Source organism: Carassius auratus, chromosome 20, assembly GCF_003368295.1.
Source record: "Carassius auratus strain Wakin chromosome 20, ASM336829v1, whole genome shotgun sequence".
Classification (NCBI taxonomy): domain Eukaryota; kingdom Metazoa; phylum Chordata; class Actinopteri; order Cypriniformes; family Cyprinidae; genus Carassius; species Carassius auratus.
Genome location: NC_039262.1, coordinates 10,433,390 through 10,453,049, shown reverse-complemented (window position 1 = coordinate 10,453,049; position 19,660 = coordinate 10,433,390). Strand labels below are relative to the sequence as shown.

Sequence of the window (19,660 nt, the reverse complement as noted above, 5' to 3'; positions counted from 1 at the left end):
TTAAAAGTGTTGAGAAGAAAGCAATGGTATTTTTATAATAAAAAAATTAAATTGCATGCGGGTCACCTAAGCATTTGATATAACCTGACAACATTATCTCACTGAATAAATTAGTAAGTCCTTAAAGGTAAATAGTGCATTTCTGCGTTCATGAAAAATGTAGTGTTTTGCAATAATGCCTCAACGTCAATAGTCATAATAAGTCAAAGATGACTTCCAGATCAGCCAGATGGAAAACAACATAGTAAATGTCCTTCAAGGATCTTCTCAAAATTAAAAAAGCTAAACTCACAGTCATCATATCATCACACTTCATGTCAGGTGCGTCCTCATCCTCGCTCTTGTTGTAGAACTTGCGGAAGAAGTTAAAAGCCACCACGGTGTACAGGTAGACCACAACCGCCAGGAGGCCCACAGTCAACACCAGCTGTTTGAAGCAGATGAAGCAGATACCCTCATCAGATCAGAAGTATCTTGGTGTGAAGCTGTACTACAGTCACCCTCAGCTGGAGAGGACATACCTGTTTGCCATTGTGGGTCACAGAAGAGAGGATGGTCCTCAGTGTCTTGACGCCCATGGCAATGTCCAGCAAATGAGCGGCAAAGAAGAAGTTATTGTAATGTCCCAGAATAGACATGATAGTGTACCAGATCAGGTAGAGGAACGACTAGAAATAAAAGACGAAGGGTTATTGTCCTGATACAGGATATTCCTCTTTATGTGTCCAAATCCGAACCATACTCACGTTGTCCGTCAGCACCACCCCCATTTTCCACATGTGGTACTTGGTATCAATTGAGCTCAACCTGCAATTAAGAACCAAAACATGACTGAATGCTGTAATGCTCTTTCAAACCAGATGTTTTCATGTCCCGTCAGCTCACCAGGACAGCAGGGAGGCCTCCTTCACCACGGCCTCTTCAGTGGGATCGAAGTCCAGAGCACTCTTATCCAGACCCAGGAGTTCAGCTATGCGCTCAGCCCCGTACAAGTCCCCATATTTATTGATGACCTGAAGAGGACAGTGGAAATTAAATATGCAGACTGTCCAAGGAACACAAGCACCATCAAGTTGTGTGTCATTCTGCTTACCTTCCTCTTAACAAATTTGTCCCAGTAATTGTTAGGGAAGGACCTGAAAGAGCGGTAAGGGAGTGTGTAAGTAATCATGCTCTGAAGAACTGATGGATTGATTTATCAATTACTTCATGATGAACAGCATGTGGTTAGTTAAAACTGATATTGAAAGAAAACTAATAAGTAATGTTTCCGTTGACCCGGGTTTGATTCCCGACTCAAGGTATTTTGCTGATCCTGATGCTTTCCTCGCCGATCTTTACGCTGATCTTTTTTATTAAAAAAAGGCCAAAAACATGACTTAAAAAAATGTGATACTGATGTATGTGGAACTATTGTTGCTATATAGAACTTTTGAGTGCTATATTAAATAAGTATAATAATATCTGGCACTGTAATGTACATGTAGCGTGAGGGACTGAATGAAAGAGAATGTCTAAAGTGTTTCTTACGGAGTTGCAATAACCAAACGATCCCACTGTCCTTTGATGTCATCATCCGACGGCTGCTCGGTAATATACAAACCATCAAACTCAAGCTTCCTGGCGATCTCCTTCTCCCGCTTGAACACCACTAAAGGAACCTAGATCAAGGAGAAAACAAGGTTACATCAATACTGTTGTGCAGAATCTGGCTTTGAAATATTCGTAAAACCATATGATAGCAATCAGTATAAACCTTAAGGCAGTAATATCCAACGACACAGAGTAAGGAGACGATCGTGTGCAGCAAAGCCAAGAACGTCAATGTGGGTGCCATGTAGCCAGTGCTCTCCTGAAGAGTGAAGTATTCCATTCCTTCCTCATCTTCATCAGCTTCCTCCTCTTCACCACCCCAGGATCCCTCCTCTTCCTCATCATCGAATTCCCCAGTCACCTTTACAGAGCAGCAATATTTAGAATTATACAAATGACCAAATAGGTGATTATTCATTAATTCCATGTCAACTTCACATTCATTAGCACATTTAAAGTTAATACAATGTTTATCTGCAAAAGACCTTGTAGAAGAGCAGGATGAAGTTGATGGCGAAGGCCATAAACAAGGCCAGAAGACGAAGGGTGTAGAAATTGCGAGCCAGGTAGTTCTACAGAGGAAGAGATAAATGTTAACATTTTCTCATTGCCACTCAAACAAAGTTTCCTGCTGGACAAAGTTTAATAAAAAATGTGACTGAAGCTTTTCTTACAAGCATTTTGGCTTTGTAGACTTCAAGCCTTGCAAAGAAGCTGGCCATAAATGCTGGAGCTGCTTCTTTTGTTGAGCCACGTTTGGCTTTTGGAGCTGGTTTTGCTGCGGCTGGTTCCTCAGGAGTTTCCTCTTTAGCCTTGTCTTCTTTCTCTTGATTCTCAGTGCTAAAAAAACATCGCCATGTATGAATATGTATTTTGATAATGAAATAATCAGACAACATCTTATTAGTCAACTTACTCTGCTTTTTCTGGCTCTGATTCTGGCTTCTCTGCTGTTACTTTCTGTGTGGTGAAAAACAAGGTTACACTTTATTTTGATAGTCCACTTTAGACATTCTACTAACTATAAGTAACTTTGTAATTACATGTTAACTACATGTCAACTACATATCAACTAAATCTCATTATTTGAAACTACATGTCTACTAACTCCAAGAGTAGACTGATAGGGTAGGTTTAGGGTTAGTTGAATAAGTTGACTAAGTGTTAGAAGATATTAAGCAGACAGTCTACTAATACTCTACTAACTGCTTGTTAACATGTAGTTGCACAATTACTTACTGTTAGTAGAATGTCTGAAGTGGAAAGTGTTACCAAAAACAATATACTCTGTCAAATTTACAAATTGCAAAAGAACACTTCATTGTGTCACATGTTTGATTCAAATACTAAAATACATTATATTTATGTTTTAAGGGAGATGAAAACAAGGCGCTAAGGGATAGAATTAAAACATGTCTGTTCAGCTGATGAAACATCTTTTCAAAAAAACGTTCAGTTCACAAAGACTTCATAGAAGAATTATATTAGTTGTGAAAATGACGTGATCTAGGGCCTAAAACAGCCAGTCCTTTTTTTCGTTCACATAAAATTCAATATGGCGTCTACACAGACTAAGGTATGTAGATACCTGGCTCTTCTTTTTCTCAACAGGGGTGCTAGTCTCTGACAGGACTTCACAGACATCACCCAGACCAGGTTCTGCCCCATGCTTCCCCTCTTTCTTCACAGCTGGATTAAGTAGATCCATGACCACATCTGCTTCCAGCTTCTCAGCTCCAGCTCCAGTCATCTGCACCATATCTGCCGACACCACCAATTCGCTGCTCTCTGGTTTTTCTGCTTCCATTACATCACCATGGATCCCAAACTGTGTTGGATCCGGCATGTTACCCAAGATATCTGTCACTTTCATGTTTTTAGCACCCTCCACAAGACCCCCTCCAAACATGGAGGACCAAATTATATGAAAGAACCCGAAGATGATGGCGAAAATGCCTTTGAAGAACCCGGTGAAGAGCATCCAGAAGAAGGAGAAGAACCCTGTGATCATTTCCCTGATGGTAAGTTTCCTGAATTTTTTAAACTGTTTCCTCATACTCTTAAACGTCAACATTTTACGGAAATTAGACATGCTCTTCTTCACAGAAGCGCAGGCTGCAGTGAAGGCCGAGGTGGACTCAAGAGAATCTTCCTCCTCAGACAATCCTTCAAGCAGACTATGCAACTCCTCGTCTTCTTCCTCTGCAGGTCGTTCTGCGGAGTCTGGCTCAGAGATCTGAGAGGCCAACTGCATCTCAAAGATGGTGTCTTCACAGAAGTTCACAAATAACTCCATCTTCTCACTCTCACCGCCTTCGTTGACCACATCGAAGATGAATTGCCGTTTGGACTCTTTGACCTGAGGCTTTTCCCATTGGGTTCTGCTAGACTCGCTGATTTCAAAGTAAACCCTCTCAATCCTCTTGCCACCCCCCATGATCTCAATACGGCCCAGGTATGGCTCAAAGTAACTGAGAACGCTTTCAGCCAGGTCTAAGAAGGTGGACAGGTGAGAGTCGTGAGGCATGTGTTCTGAAAGGTTAGTAAGAAGCACAGCCACGTTGAAGCCGATGTCCTTGGCTGGTTCATGGAAGCGTTCCACAAACTCCTTGTAGTTGAACATATCATTTTCATCAGCCTCCACACAGGAGAGGAGAAACTCGATCTCAGACTGTGTGTATTGCTTTTGGCTATCCATAGACTTCTGGAACTCCTTCTTGGATATAACGCCTTTGCAATCTGGGTCGTACTCCTTGAAGTTATCAGATGTAGTGAGGTCCTTCAGTTTGAGGAACATGTCGAAGAACTTGAGGATCATTTCCACATTGCTGGAGGACTCCACTAATGTGTCAACCATCTGCTTGCCGATAGTTCCATTCACCACATTACCTGTAACATGCATGCAGTTGATGTATTAACCATTGCTAGTCCATTACTAGTTCCATTATGTTTGAAAGAAAAAAGAACTCTCACCCTCCAATAGAGATAACATCATGACCACCATATCTTTCTGCAAATCCATCAGCTCTTTCAATAGCTCGATTTGACTTGAATCCTGAAACAAATGACATGTTGAGAGGGAACTTATTTGGTAATTGCTGCACATTAACAGTGGCCTGACTGGTTACCTGTGACAGTTTCATTTGCATGTTGGCGAAAACATGCAGGAAACCAACCACTGCGTCCCACAACCTGCTGTGTGCCAAACTTTGCTGATTCCCTATACAAGGACCCTAAAATGAGAAAATACAGTCTTATGAAATGCAAAGACATCCTGAATTCTAAAATAGAGTACTAGTGTAGAGTATATGCATTACCTGAATGTACTCAGTGAGTGAGTTAAAGATTTGTTTGGCTACTGCCAAAGCTTTGGAGAAGTTAAGTTGCCCAGCCTCATCCATGATATCTTTCCCAGAGTAATACCAGTAGAAATCACTTATAGATTCCTGGTGGTGAGAACAAGTTTGACCATTACAGAGGGCTCAAGTTGAGCATATTCAGGAGAATTCAAAGCTATGTAGCACGTCTACATACTGTATGTACAGTATTTAGTTTGTGTTACCTGTAGACGTAATAGGTAGTCCACAGTGCTAATGATGATGTTGACTGTAGTTGTGTTTCCAGTCTGGGTCCGCAAGAAGTTTTGGAAATCTGGTGAGGACATTTCAAATATAAATAGTAAATAGTCAAGGATATGCAGTGAATCAAAGTTTTTCTGCAAAAACTTAATTCTTGTTTCATTGGTAATGCCCTGCAAATCATTGTTTCTCTGTAAATGTACGAAACATTGTGTTTAATAAATGTTAATATAATTAAAAGTATGATAAGTTCATATTTTTACTTAGTATTAAAAAAAAGTAGCATTGCATAGAAAAAATGCAAAAATTTTCAGTCTTACCATTATTGTGCCCCTCGCACAGAAGTTGCAAAAACCTAAACAGATCCTTTGTAAAGTCATCATTTTGTAGTACTTTGGAACCTTAAAACATGACAGAATTGCAATTATTTCTGGGCCATATTTTTAAAGCCAAACTAAATGACACATTTACATCAGTCTCAAGCAAGCAGGTGACTAGCACATTTTTTGGGAGCTTGCTTCACTTAGGATGAAGAGCTTTAGATTGCAGGCTCGCAACTGCATCCCAAGAACAGACTGTAAAAAGAAAGGCTTGTCGATTAATACACAGAAATGACAGAAATTTCAAGAAGCTGGGCTAGCAAGGTAACTTTCACAAGAACGGTGTACTGAAATGCTTGACAAGATTTGAATGATTCTTTTTTATTATATTGTACACAAAATCATCCATGTGAAAGTTAGTCATGTGAGAAACCAGCTTTGTGAAATAGCCCCAGATTCACAACATGGCAAAGCTCTTTGCTCATTTTGTAGCTGTGGTATAATCTTTAGATGAGTGTACACCTCTTTGAACATCTTTGAGTTTTTTTTTTTTTTTCAACTGTATGACTACAGATGATTAAAGTTTAGTAAAGTTAGGTTAGGTAAATGAGCCTGGCTTTATTCTTAGTTCTGTCTTAATTCTGTGTCAGCATGCATTAGTCTCCACAAGCCATCCCTGAAGAGTAGTGCATTCATATCACCAATGGCAAGGGAGAGGAAAAAGTTTCGAGAAATTGCGACATGCCAGGGAAATGAGTAGCTAAACTATATTTACCCCGCTCTCTCATGTTGACTGCAGTCCAGTAAAAAATGATGGAAAACATACAAAGAAAGCAGACATAAGCAAATGGAGAAAGTCTGAATTTCAGAAAGAAATCAGAAGAGTCATTGAACTTTTAGTGAGAGGATGGACATGCAGTTACAGATGTAGACAGAGTTTAGACGTGTTTCATGGAATGTAAGACCTCTTGTCTTTATTAAGATGCAATCCATAACAAAATGAAATTGAAGCAGGACCACATACTGTGGAACACATAAACATCAGATTATTCACTGGGATCAGACAAGGCTTTATTTGTTTAGTTGTGAGTATAGGGTCAACCTGCAAAATCAGTAGTTAATGAAGGTGTTAGTATTATTTCTAGTGCAGGGGTTTAAGTCATGTTCTGTATCATACTCAATATCTGTTGCTTTTCAGCAATTCAGCAATATGGCTAATAAAAGCTATTACTTTAGGTCAAACTCTCAAAGCCTTTCAGGAATATATCTAGGTTGTATTTCTATATATTTGGGTTGTCTTCATCTGGCTTTTATTTCACCCCAAAATCAAAAGTGTAAAAAAAGAAAATCAGAAATTAGAATGTACTGTATATAAAGTTGTAGAAAAATGTACTCGAAATACTTTAATTAAAGTAAGGCTAAAAATCAAATACTCAAATATAATACATAGACATTTTCCTGGTCTAATTTAATTTTAATAAAAAATGGATGGGATGATTCTCATTACAGTACTTATAATCAGATTAATGAAAAGTTAAATAAATAAATAAAACATCCAGAGAGATTCCAGTATGATTGGGAACTTGTCTAGAGAATTATGTCCCAAAGCAATTCTTTTCCCATTTTGGGGTGAATCAGGCAAACTAAAAGCTTGGAAAAAAGCTCACATTCACCTCAACCCTGTCAAAAATGTATTTATCAAAAGCATTATTATTTAGTGTAAAAGCAAACCAAACAATAAAGAAAAACCCCTAAAACATCTACCTCAGCCCTCCCAGAAATATCTTCAGTAACAATATTCATATATTCATGTGACGAGTGGGGTGGGGCGGGGCGGGGCGGTGGCGAGAGCCGAGGGAACGGAGCGAGGCCGGTGGAGTGATTTGGAAATGAGCGAAACCTGCTCCACTCGCCGGTCTCGAGTCCCATGGAGGAGATCGGAAGAATACAAAAGAGGAGCGACGACAGTGAAGGAGAGGACCAGGCTGGGCTTATTTGTGTTTGCTTTTTTGCGCGACAGTCGTCTGCGAGGGGCTGTCCAATGTTTTGTGTTTATTTTGTAATTAAACGTTCATTTTGAATGTCCGCCGGTTCCCGCCACCTCCTTCCTGTGATGATGAAGTTTTTATATTGTTTTACAAATCATTTTTACATATTTTACATTCCTGGGAATTAATGAAGTGTGTCCTAATTATAGTGTTTATTTATTTTTATTTTTATTTATTTTTTTACTCTAAAGTTGTTGTGCATAGCAATCACACCACCGTGGTCCTTCATTTCACCTTTGAAGATGAAGCCCTTTAAATGACTGGACAAAGAAACATTTAATGTTAATGGCATCCCATAGACATTTGACACTGCATGAGGAGAATACTGCAACTTCCACTGTTGCAGTGAATACATGTACACACATTATTAACAGTGCACTTCACAGTGTTATCAGAGTGCAGCATTTTGGCAGCTAGCCAAAGGAAGAGCCAAAACTGATACCACTCCCAATGATGTACAGTACTAAAAAGAAGCTAATATACTCTGCAAATACAGAATACAAACGCAAAACTTGTGTTTTGTAGTCTAATGGCAGGAGAGATATAATGCAGATTTTATCAAATACATTGACTAATCAACCACAGTACTCAGTAAATAGTGCAGATAGAGAAGAATAAAGCTTATTGGCTTACTTGACCCCTCTTCAGTCACCATTCCTAGACTTTCTGCCTTATTTTGTCTTTCAAATGCATTTAAATCCAGCACACTGCCAGAGATACAGAGTCACAGAGTCAATTAATAATCACTGTAGGGCAAAATGGATAATAAACGCAAAACTGTTCACACCCACCTGCAAGACATCATTAGTCCAGATAAACTTTTAAAGAAGCCCGCATCTCGTTTTTCCTTCAAATAATCCAGCATTTTCTAAAGAATTATAAAGCATTAACACATTTTCTGAGCTCAGTATCCTCTGTGGGACAATACTAACAGTTTCTCAGTCAGTTTTACAGAGCTTTACCTGCTGGACAAGAACGTTGCCTCCATTTAGGATAGAAATGCCCAGTTTAAGGGTGCCAGTCACCATAGGACCAAGTCGGCCTGCAAGCAAATGCTATTTTAGGAAATCCAATGAATTAAGACTTTAGAGAGAGTAAAGGGGGCAGAAATGGAGACATGTACCTTTACTGGCACTGATCATCTGTAGCACCATCTCAGCAGCCCCTCGGGCATGAAGTCTGGCCTGCTGGTACAGAATCTTCTGCTTCTCCATTTCTTTTTCCTGTGAGAGACAACAAAAGTGTTGAAATTTACACTGCTTACAGTCCATTAAGCATCATATGCGCTACTTCATTTTCTTCGCTCCTTTAATTAAAATCCAGGATTTGAATACCTCAAAAGTTTTCTCTTTTCCCTCCTCTTCCTCTTCTCTTCCTCATTCTCGGCACAGCTCTGTAAATTAAAATATTGATTCAACTGAAACTCTTTAAAACATTTACAATAGAAATTAAGAACGATTAATATAAATTAAAGCATTCATTTAATTAAATATTCAGCACTGACCTTTGCCATCATGTCAGCATATGCAATGTAGAGAGGATCCTCTTCTAGAAAACTACAAAAAGAAAAGGAGTTGTTTATCTATTATTGAATAAGTATTTACTTCTATGTACTTGTATATTGAAATGTCACCTTCTCTCCGTCAGAGCATTGTGACTGAAGTGAAGGATGAGCTGATTAAGAGGGTCTGGCTGAACTTCGGCTTCTTCTTCCTCTTCTTCCTCTACCACATTCATGGGAGTTTTCTGCAGGAAGAGCCACAGAAGTTATAAAAACAGTTCCAATCCATTAATCACCAGCTTTCTTTCCAACTCTATTTGTCCCCCACAATATATATATATATTATTTTTGTGCTATAATCAGAAGTATGATTTTATAGACCTTAGTTTCTATGACTGCTGTCATTTAAATTTGTTTCTAAACCAAATATGATGCACAAACACACTCCGACATTGCAATCACCTTTTCACTCAAACCATGCTCATCTACCTTATTACCAGGGCTGGGCTCAATTCAGAATTTAAGAATTGGCTCCATTTCATTTAAGTGTAAATTTGAATTCTGTTGGCCATGTCCCATAGGATGATGACTTGGAACTACGAGTAAAGGAAACTACTGAATTGCAAGACAAATAAATTCAACAGTTGCCAACGATACTGCAAAATATTAATAGCAGATCAAATTATAGCAGTCTGGAAAATAGAGCATACCTCATATGTTGAATGTAATAATAACTTGTGTAATTCATACTGAAAACATGAAATGTATTCAAAATTTCTTTGAACTCATTCAGTTTAATTCGACTTCACTTCAAATTTAGGAGCTAAATTCTCAATTCTCAATGGTGCACAGCCCAACTTCTAACTTCTTCAGTTTTAGCCATTACATCACATACACCAAAAAACCTTAATAAAACACTAAAAGCTATTTCTCCCTGATATGACAATAAACATGTGAAATAAACACATTTGTCACTTTATGCAATTTAGTTTCATTCCAGTCATTTTCAGCAGCATGACTCCAATAGTTTGCTTCCTGATCTTGCAGCAAGAGGCTCTGGATTTGAGTTAGGCATGCAGTTATTTTACACAAAGACACACTTAAATGTAATCAAGATCAGTTTCTCCTGTTCAGGCCCAGTGAAGCCCTTTTAAATCTAATCTTTCATCTTGGATCAGATTTTGCTTCAAAACTGACCTATCGGTATGCCCCACCCCCCTTAGTTACTGTTTTACACTTTATTTATGTATTTTTGCCTTAACTACACTGTACATGACATGAGAACAGTGAGCTATTTAGGTGTGTACGTTAGCATGGAGTCACTAACTTTAACATTAGTTTTAGCCAGAGACACCTTGCTGAAGTGCAAGATGACATTAACGTTCTGCTTGAGCAGATTAAAAATGGTAACTTAATGAAAGTATGGCAACAAGAAAATGATGTTTTCATTGGGATTGGGATTGAATGCTTAGGGACATTTTTGCTCTGTTTTGTTGGGGTTTAGGAAATTTAACAAAATAAATGACATTGCCTATCCAATCAGGACACCTGGAATCAGTGTTTCAAGTACCCCAGTCACATCGGTTTTCCATTTTTGTAGCATAAACACCTTCAAATCACATTGGAAGATCTTGGATGTCCACTGGGCCTCAGCTGAGAAACACTTGTTGGGATGAAAGTGGCCTGAGCATGGTCACTGGAGTCTGATCAGATACTCCAGAATTACACAGAGACCAATGACCAGCTCAGGATCAACATGCAAAATCACATGGAGACAAATGGAAAATGGCTTTGCAGTGTGTGTTAAGTGTTACATATGACTGAAAACAGTATTCATTTTGAGAGCAAATTTTGATTTAGTTTTAGTAATAGTCTTTTGACTAAAATGCCATTTAGTTTTAGTCATATTTTAGTCACCTGAATTGTTTTTAGTTTTAGTCTAGTTAGTCCACTAAATATCATAAGTCATTTCAGCTGACTAAATCTAAAGTAAATTTAGTCAGCTTAATCTAATGGATTTAGTTGCAGTGTAATGCATATATTAAGGATTTCTCATTGTATAGTTTTGATATTAAGGTTTTATCATAATAGACACAGATTTAACTGCTGTGACACACAACATGCCTTTATGTTAAAATTAAATAAAGACACTTCTCATATAGAACAAGAGCATGGTCTTTGTTTTAATGAGATACCAATGGTTATATAGGCTAATTATGCATTCTTTATAGCAACTTGTTTACCATATTTTTCATTCTTTCAAGCAGACATATATATTTCTATAAATAAATTTAGATTAATCTTTAGGGCTACTAAAGTTTTTTTTTTACTAAATTAGGCTGCTGTCCCTTGCATGGATGCAATTCCCTAATACACTTTCTCCCTACTGTCTATGTTCACTTACACGAATAATCGTCAAATGGACAATTCGATATAATTTTGTGTGTAATTCATGCAATGCGAAAGAGTACTCGTGTGCTTTGAAACAAACTTTCTGTTTTTGTATCAGTGTCTGCACGCAGAAAACTGAATCTAATTGAGTTCTCTCTTGCGTCGTCAGATTTATCTATATATCTACTCTTCTCGTACTCCCACATATTGACATTTTGAACATTTTATGAAACATGCAGCAAGTGTATTTTAGCTTATGTCCTGCCGGTTCATATGTACGCATCTAACGTACACATGAACCACGCAGCCGATTCATTCACGTTTTTATTCATTGACGAAAATGTAAATATATTTTCTTCATAGTTTTTGTAATTTAAAAAGAGTTTCAGTTCGTTGTAGTCTCGTTGTTGTCAGTGATTTTTTTATTGGCTAACATTATGACGAATATTATTCCTCAACTAAATAAACACTGATTGAAAACAGATTTTTTCATTATTAAACAAATATTAATAAATGCGTGTCCTCACAAGATGTGAATGAGTGCCAAATTATCAGTGTTTACCATTAATAACAATAACAGTAAGAATTTATTCCAGTCAATTAAATATTTAATCACGACTCAAAATAATTCCTTTGCGTTATTGAATATATTCTTAATTAGGAGGTGCAAATCAAATGGGTCGATTTACACCGCAGACTGAACTTCAGCCGACACATGATCTCATGAGGTGAACATGCCACTGACTCGCACAACAAACGAGACTTACGAAAGAAAGACGACACCCAAAGAACAAAGCAGAGCGTCGCGGGAAACGTCTGCTCCTCTTACCACAGCTGCGCCGAAACGAACTGCTTTTCTAGTGAGATGGCGGGAACTGAGGCTCAGCCGAAAGTCATGCATGCCTTGGCTGCTGTGCCTCGGTCGGTAGTGTGTCACGTAACCAGCAGAGCTGAACACAGGCCAGGATGAGTACATGAGGCGGGCAGAGACGTGCTCCCGCACCTTAGCGGGCACGGTGCTGGCCACAGTGCATTCAGCCGCCGAGAAGGCACCAGCGGGCACACACAGCACACGGGGCAGCGCTGATGCCAGCCCGGTACTTACTGCCAGGTCCTGCACTAGCTTCTCCTCAAAGGAGTACTCCTCTGTCTCTATCCAAAGTCTCTGATACCCACTGAGGAAGAGGTTAATTGAGCGATGCCTGAAGAGTGGGGGGGAGAGGGAGGTTAAAAGGAAGATGAAGGAAGGAGGTGCATTCTGTGGTGTGAGAGGAAGATGTACATTCCATGACCTCATCTGACTGGTCACCTTAATGAGGAAGTCCATGAAAGCTACCATTCAAATGATCACTGCTGCACAAAGAACTCTTAAGGTCAAGAACCTTCTACCCACCCTGAAACATCCCGTCGCTACATAAAAGCAAAGAGACACTGAAAAAACCGAAGGTGACCATTCAGAGTGGTGGCACTAACTGTATGCTTGTGCTCAGCCCTTAGCTTGGAGAATGGAAGAGGAGGAGGAGGACGAGGAGGTTGGGATCATGAGTTCTCTTAGTCTGACATTACCGTTAGCATGGAGAACAGACGATCAAAGCTGGAGGTATGGTACACCTTTTCCAGCCAAACATACCGATAGCCATTCAGGAAGTAATTATTATTTTTGTATCTGAAGTGTGTTATGGAGACAACAGAGAGGGACAGATTTTAGGAGGAGGAAGAAAGGAGCACGGAAAAGCACCAAGTAAAACACTTTGCAGCACATTTAAACAGGATAGAGGGAGTATAGAATGCATTCAGGTGCATTAGGAAGGAAGGAATAGCTATCAAGGAAACTTTCAGAAGTTCCTATTGAGTCAGTATAATTTAAAGCTGAATGCTGTGAATGAATATTGCAAAGCTGTAATTCTAATTTAAAGGCTTCCATGGACATACCTTGGTAAGTTGTAGAGTGGTGCCATGCGGAAACAGGCCACCACGGCACGCTTTCTTTGCTTTGACAGCAGCTTTTGAAACACCATCTTCTTGTTCCTCAGCGGCAGTTCAACCTGAGAGTTAAATATATGTACAATTTAATACAAATAAAGGTTTTATTTGCTAGTGTTATAAAGTAAAATGTTTTCGTCTACTCGCAGTTGAAGAAAAAATAGGCAGTACAAGACTGATCAAGATACTGTAACATCTCTGGGTTGATAAAGTCACAATTTGTGATTTTATCAAAAGTAGTGGTCAGGTATCATCAGGTATCATCGACTAACAATAAACATCTGTATTAATCAAGGGTACATAAACACCTATTAATCTAGGTGTTTATTAATTTGAAAAAAAAAAGTTATTATGTGATTAATCTTGATAAAATAGGATTACATTAAGATTTGTAATTATAAATATATTTTCACAATGAATCTCCAAACTAATGTAGAAACAACATAAATTCAGTATTATAAATAATGGATATATTAAATATATTACAAATATAAAAAATATACTTGTTTAATGGCATACTTTTACAAACTAGGTCTAACTATGAATTACAGGCACATTATATAGATTTTATTTTTCATTTATTACCAATTACAGAACATTAAAAATATTATAACTTTTAAAAGTCATAATATATTTTTTTATACATTTTTATATATAAATATTTTTATTTATTTTTTTTTTTTTGTGAACCTAAAACATGAAGACAACACAGATAACGTGATCATATACTGTAATGCTAGCCAAAGGATGTGGAGAAAAAAAGTGAAAAAAATTATACTGCATTAATTATCTTTAATGTGTACAAATATTAATCACATAAATTAATGATTTTCTTAGCCCTAAATAAAATGTTTAAAACATATATGTAAAAATGAACATTAACCAAGATTAATACATATTTTAAAAGTGTTGCTCATTATTAGTTCATGATACCAAAAGTTAACAAAATGGACTTTACTGTGAAGTGTTAACCAATTAATACGTTTGCTGACACAGTGTGGGCAGATGAGGAATGAGATTAAATATCATGAGTGGATTTCATTTTTATGCCTGCTGTACCTGATCAAGGTGGTAGACAGCAGCGGAGATGGCCTGAACTCTCTCCACGTTATGCTCTGGGTCTGGAGGTCCCTCACTCTTCACCACAACATCTTTGTAGAGATTCACCTGCCACTGCACTGCTGGATCTGCTGACTACGATGGGACAAGTAACACCAATAAGCATACCTGGATGGCAAAATCTCATTTTTTTGGTCTAATTGTACGTTTTTTTTTCTTATCTATTTTAAGTGGATTGATTTGTTTATATACTCAATGTTTTTTTTATCACAGAATAAGGCAGAAAATATATTGTTTAGTTTCTATAGGTTACTGTTATAAATGCTCTGCATCATTCAGATATTTTTTTTTTACCTGGATTTACTTGAAAAACAGACATAAACCATATGTAAACCGATTATGACTGAAACATAAGCAGCATGAGAGTGTTTAGCGCTCCATTTCAGATACGAATAAAACACCAGGTCATGCATAGACTTCTTTTTTTTTGAGACCGGGCACAACCCAAGTCTTCTCCTCCCATTTCGCTTGATTCTCACATATGCTACCTGCGAAAATATCAACTAGACAACCTTGGGATAATATATTGATGTGATCCTTCATATAACGAGGTTTGGGCAACGCAAATTATGGGAGTTTCAAACAAAGCTGGAAGGGTGTGGGAGATGGAAACGGGTGACTGAAATACAGGAGACTCCCGGGAAAAACGGGATTGTTGTCAGGTATGCTAATACTTCAGCATTATGATTTGTTTCTCCAGACCTTCTCCTGAAGATGGAGGTTCTTCCTCAGGTAATCCTTAACCTCATCATCTGTGTCTTTCTGTTAAACAGAGAAATTGTTAGAGGTTTGATCTGTAGATCTCCAATAAAGCATAATTAAGGATCACACTCACCAGACTGTAACGGATCTTGGCAAGGGAAATGAGCTCCTGGTCTCCAGGAGTGCACATGTTCAGACCAATGGGCAGCATCTTCTTGTGAGCTGCTACGATAAGGGAAGTCTGGATGGAGTACAACTCTCCTCTTCTCCTTTTTCCTCTTCTCTCTTGGTCCTGACCTCCAGACTGGTTTTTACAAAGCAATATATCACACATAAAACACATGGCTGATGCTCTTCTAATTTTTTGTTTGTTTGTTTTCATTAACACGGAAGATATTTCCTCTTTAGCTCAGAGCTTTTGGGTCCAATTACTTATAGCTAGCAATTACTTAATGTCACACTTACCTTTGACATCTTCGTCTTACTGTCTCCAGTGAGGAACGCCAGGTTGTTAATTTCATTTTGCACCACAAAATTTTGCTCTTCCCTTTTAAAGTTCTGAAATGAACAAAGAGCAGAAGTAAGCTTTGGAAATCTTGAAATAATTGCAAATTCTTGAAAATATTGGATGGACACATACGGAGAACTTACGTGAGATTTACACCAAAGGATGAAAATCTCTGACACCATTTTGAAAAGTTCAGTTGAATCGGAATCTGGTTGCTTCAGCCATTTGGATCTAGTCAAAAGTCAAATTAACTTATGAACAAAAGTGCAATTAACTTATCTCTGTAGATTGTACCACTTTTTAGCAGCAATTAAACTTTAATGGTTTCATATGTACTGGGTTAAGTATTTTTAGTTGCCATCAAAATTGTTTAGCCGTTTCCTCTCAGGTCGCGGTGTAATACCTGTTGTTGTCCACATAACGAATGAGCATTGGATAGAAGGCATACAGATCCCTGCAGAGAACAGCAAACTCATCCAGAATCTGCAGTTCAGCTTCCTGAGTGTCTGCCCTGCTTTCAGCCCTCAGCAGCTCCTCTTCAGCCACTACCTTCACGGTTTTCTTCTTCAGTTTCTCCAGTGTGGGCAGGAAGTGCATCCTAAGAAGATCTGGGCTAGCCTTGCTAATGATAGGCTGGCTATATACTACATAGAAGAGAGTTTACAGATATTTGAGAAGGCATTGCAATCATCCTGTATCAAAGCATGCTAATCACTATCAGTTCAAGTTCTCCCTCACCTGCAAGTCTTTTCATCCAAGGGGCATTTTCAATTCCAAGGTTGTTGTTGAGAATTTTAAGGATATTGCCCAGGATTAGGCTGAGATGCTCAGATGTGACAGTTGTGCAGCAATTGGTATCAGCTGGGGAGTTTTCTGGGCCTTTTGCCCACCAATAAGACAGATAGTTACACAACATGGGCAGCATGACCTCAATGACCTGTGGCATCTCTGTGTAGCGTGCTCCAGATTCAGAAATGTCGCCAATGTCCTTCATCAGGCCGTCCAGATGAGGCATCTCAGGACACATCTCATCCACAGTGTCTGGCATGCTCAAAACTGTAAAATGATTCAGTATTAAGGCAGTGAATTTAATAAATTATGTTTTTCCTTTAACCCTCTCAGGCTCAAATTAAGTTTTAGTAACTTAGTAAATTTAGTAACCCAAAGTTTTTAGTACTCCAGATTTATAAAATATGTATCTGGAGTAATAAGGTTTTTAGTTACTTTACTGTTGCAAATCTGCAACGCCTGCCTTGGAGAGGGTTAAAAAGAATGCCACTGTCACCAAAATATCAATCTGCTTATTATGATTGGCTGCAAATGAACCATATTTTCATTATATGGTTTCTCACCGAACACCAGAAGATTTCAAATAGTCTCCGATCCTGCCAAATATACTCACTAGCTCGTTCTCTTGGTGTCTTGGTGTTGAAGACAGATTGAGGGTTGTGCATATTTAGGTGGGGTTCCAGGAAGGCAACAGGCATGGCTCCAACCAGTGTGGATAAACATTCACCCAGCACTGGAAGCTGTCTGTAAAAACCCAACATAATCGTCTCAGTTTCATAAAGAAACAGACAGAGAAAAAAACAAAAGTTCCCTCAGAAATGAAGTTTTTTTTTTGTACTTTTCCACATAGAGGTTCTTGCCAGTGCCCAAAGAGTAGAGGCTGGTCAGGATGCGGTAGCAGGACAGCTGAATGTCATCCACTGAAACAAACAAATGCAATTCTTTTGAGAAATATATGGCATATGGAAGTAGGCATGGGGATCCATCTCCTAATGATTCTGGTTCTTTACATTAAATATTATTTTAGTGCTTTTCAAGAAAATATGAGATAATTTGGATTCAAATACATTGAAAAAAGTAACTCTTGCAAAACGTGTGCTTACACAAACTTTTTAATTAATTCTCTTTGAGAATTACTGTTTCCCTGTTGCCTGTTTATCCCATTTATGTGGCAGTTCAGTAATAAATATAAATTCTGGAAAAAAAATATATAATTCTGGAAGTCAGCATAATGAAAAACTTCCTTATAATTATGGCTTAGCATCTCATTAAATTGAGATTGTTTTCTCACAATAATAACTAAGCATACAGGTATCTTTCCCATAATTAATACTGAGGACATTTATGACTTAGTATCTCATATTAATCCAAGACTTTCTTTTAATAATAACTTGTAATGTTAAGTAATTGTGAAAAAAAAAAACGTTTCATTTTAATGAAGAAGTTTCTCAATTTAATGATTCTGTTTTACTTTTTTTTACATACAAGTTTCTCATTATGAGATGTTTTAAGAATTGACTCATGAAAACAAACATCATACTGTAGGTCAAAAAACTCCTGACTCACATAGCAGCTCTGCTCCGAACTGGTGTTGGGTGATATGCTGAAAGAGAACCGTCAGGATGGGCAGCAGGGCCGCTGAGGTGTAGCTGATGATCTGGGTAACGCCCTTCATCTGGGTGCGGGACTGACCCAACTTCCCCAGCTTCAAGTTCTCCAGTGTCTTCTCCAGGTCTTCTGCTGCATTATCAAAGAACGTCCTGACACCAGCCTTCACCAGCTCTGAGCCAGACTTCATCACAGTCCTACAGTCATAACAGAATCATTTTAAAACGACTGAAGCATTAACCACCGTTAGCTGGTCTATGATTCAGGCTGCCCTGAGATTTTCTCACTACCTGAAGTCCAGTGAGCGTGACAGGATGTGTAAGCAGCTCACCATGGTGGTGGAGTCACTTCCTGAAAGAACAGAGAGTCTTAAAGCGGTGGAATGACATTCGTCAAGCAAAATGAAGCTCAGTTATAAAAAGCATTTAAATACTCTTGAGAAGTCTTACCAAAGAGTGATATTCTATGTCTGACAAGGGCTGCCAGCTTACAGAATAGACTAAGGAAGAATGATTCAAGTTAGCATGAATGTACATAAAACAATCCTTGCATCCGAATATGCAAACAAATATCGGACAACTCCAAGCTTGATGGCTCCTTTTAAAATGTAGGTGCCACCTTATGAAAAGTTGAAATGTCCGCACTGAATTCTGTATATACACTGAAGGAATAGGGATTCTGACACATCCTGGATAAATATGTTTAGACTATTCTATGTTGAAAGTTAACACATTAAGTATTATTAAATTTTTTCAGAATGCATTTATATAATGTGGATAATTTGGCAGCACCTGGTGATCATCTCTTTCTCTTTGTTAGATGCATAGCCACTGCTGCTCAGGTTGATACTTGGAGATGACAGGAAGTACAAGCAGTGGTTTTTGAAGTATAGGTCTATGAGGGGAAGCAGCACCTGCATTGTAAGCAATCAATAAAAAAAGAACTTTATAAAAATATGGCCTTTAACTTCCGTGGAATATTACATTTCTGCGTAAGAAAGTGTTTGCTTGAAAACTGAACACTACCTTAGCAAAGAACTTGATCTCTTGATCATGGGGAGATTTTTCTGTCTTCCCACTGGTAGCCAAAGCCTCTGAAAAAGTTATGCAGAGAAAAAAAATGTTCAGCTTGATATGTTATAATTCCATCAGTCTGTTATATTCATGATTTTTTTCTCACCAAGATGGGCGATAAACTCCTGTGCAGAATCTACATAATTCAAGAGCCTCTTGAGGAACTTATAGGCAATCCTCTTTTCCATAGAAGAGGAATCCTGCTCCATGTCCTTCAGACCCCTGCGTATGCACAGGAAAACATGTTAATAAAGAGATCACATACTAATGCAAACATCCTGTGGTATAGTGGTTCTGGATTTGTTACAAGACCCAGCCTGGAAATCAATAAAGTACCATAATTGTTTGTAATACAAAAGTAGCAATAAATTCATGAAAGTCAAACATAATATATAACACAAGGTACAAACATTGAAGCACTATTATTATTATTATTACAATTTCTAA

General features: G+C 38.1%; 1 protein-coding gene across 1 annotated transcript in view; it reads right to left on the bottom strand.

The window, feature by feature from the left end:
* The window catches only part of LOC113120877 (ryanodine receptor 3), a 72,303-nt gene that overhangs the window by 3,273 nt on the left and 49,370 nt on the right, over positions 1-19,660 (bottom strand). Inside the window, 42 exon segments of the mRNA XM_074559974.1 lie at positions 293-427; positions 522-668; positions 747-807; positions 886-1,013; positions 1,094-1,136; positions 1,531-1,661; positions 1,757-1,954; positions 2,079-2,165; positions 2,268-2,433; positions 2,510-2,553; positions 3,182-4,482; positions 4,567-4,648; positions 4,722-4,826; positions 4,911-5,039; positions 5,156-5,244; positions 5,492-5,572; positions 6,267-6,284; positions 8,173-8,246; positions 8,331-8,407; positions 8,502-8,581; positions 8,663-8,762; positions 8,874-8,911; positions 8,914-8,932; positions 9,044-9,095; positions 9,173-9,285; positions 12,537-12,633; positions 13,364-13,476; positions 14,474-14,608; positions 15,236-15,295; positions 15,369-15,539; positions 15,701-15,793; positions 15,887-15,974; positions 16,147-16,387; positions 16,482-16,799; positions 17,146-17,276; positions 17,371-17,452; positions 18,099-18,337; positions 18,431-18,491; positions 18,590-18,639; positions 18,932-19,053; positions 19,166-19,233; positions 19,320-19,435. Of these exon segments, the coding sequence (XP_074416075.1) occupies positions 293-427; positions 522-668; positions 747-807; positions 886-1,013; positions 1,094-1,136; positions 1,531-1,661; positions 1,757-1,954; positions 2,079-2,165; positions 2,268-2,433; positions 2,510-2,553; positions 3,182-4,482; positions 4,567-4,648; positions 4,722-4,826; positions 4,911-5,039; positions 5,156-5,244; positions 5,492-5,572; positions 6,267-6,284; positions 8,173-8,246; positions 8,331-8,407; positions 8,502-8,581; positions 8,663-8,762; positions 8,874-8,911; positions 8,914-8,932; positions 9,044-9,095; positions 9,173-9,285; positions 12,537-12,633; positions 13,364-13,476; positions 14,474-14,608; positions 15,236-15,295; positions 15,369-15,539; positions 15,701-15,793; positions 15,887-15,974; positions 16,147-16,387; positions 16,482-16,799; positions 17,146-17,276; positions 17,371-17,452; positions 18,099-18,337; positions 18,431-18,491; positions 18,590-18,639; positions 18,932-19,053; positions 19,166-19,233; positions 19,320-19,435 (5,683 nt within the window).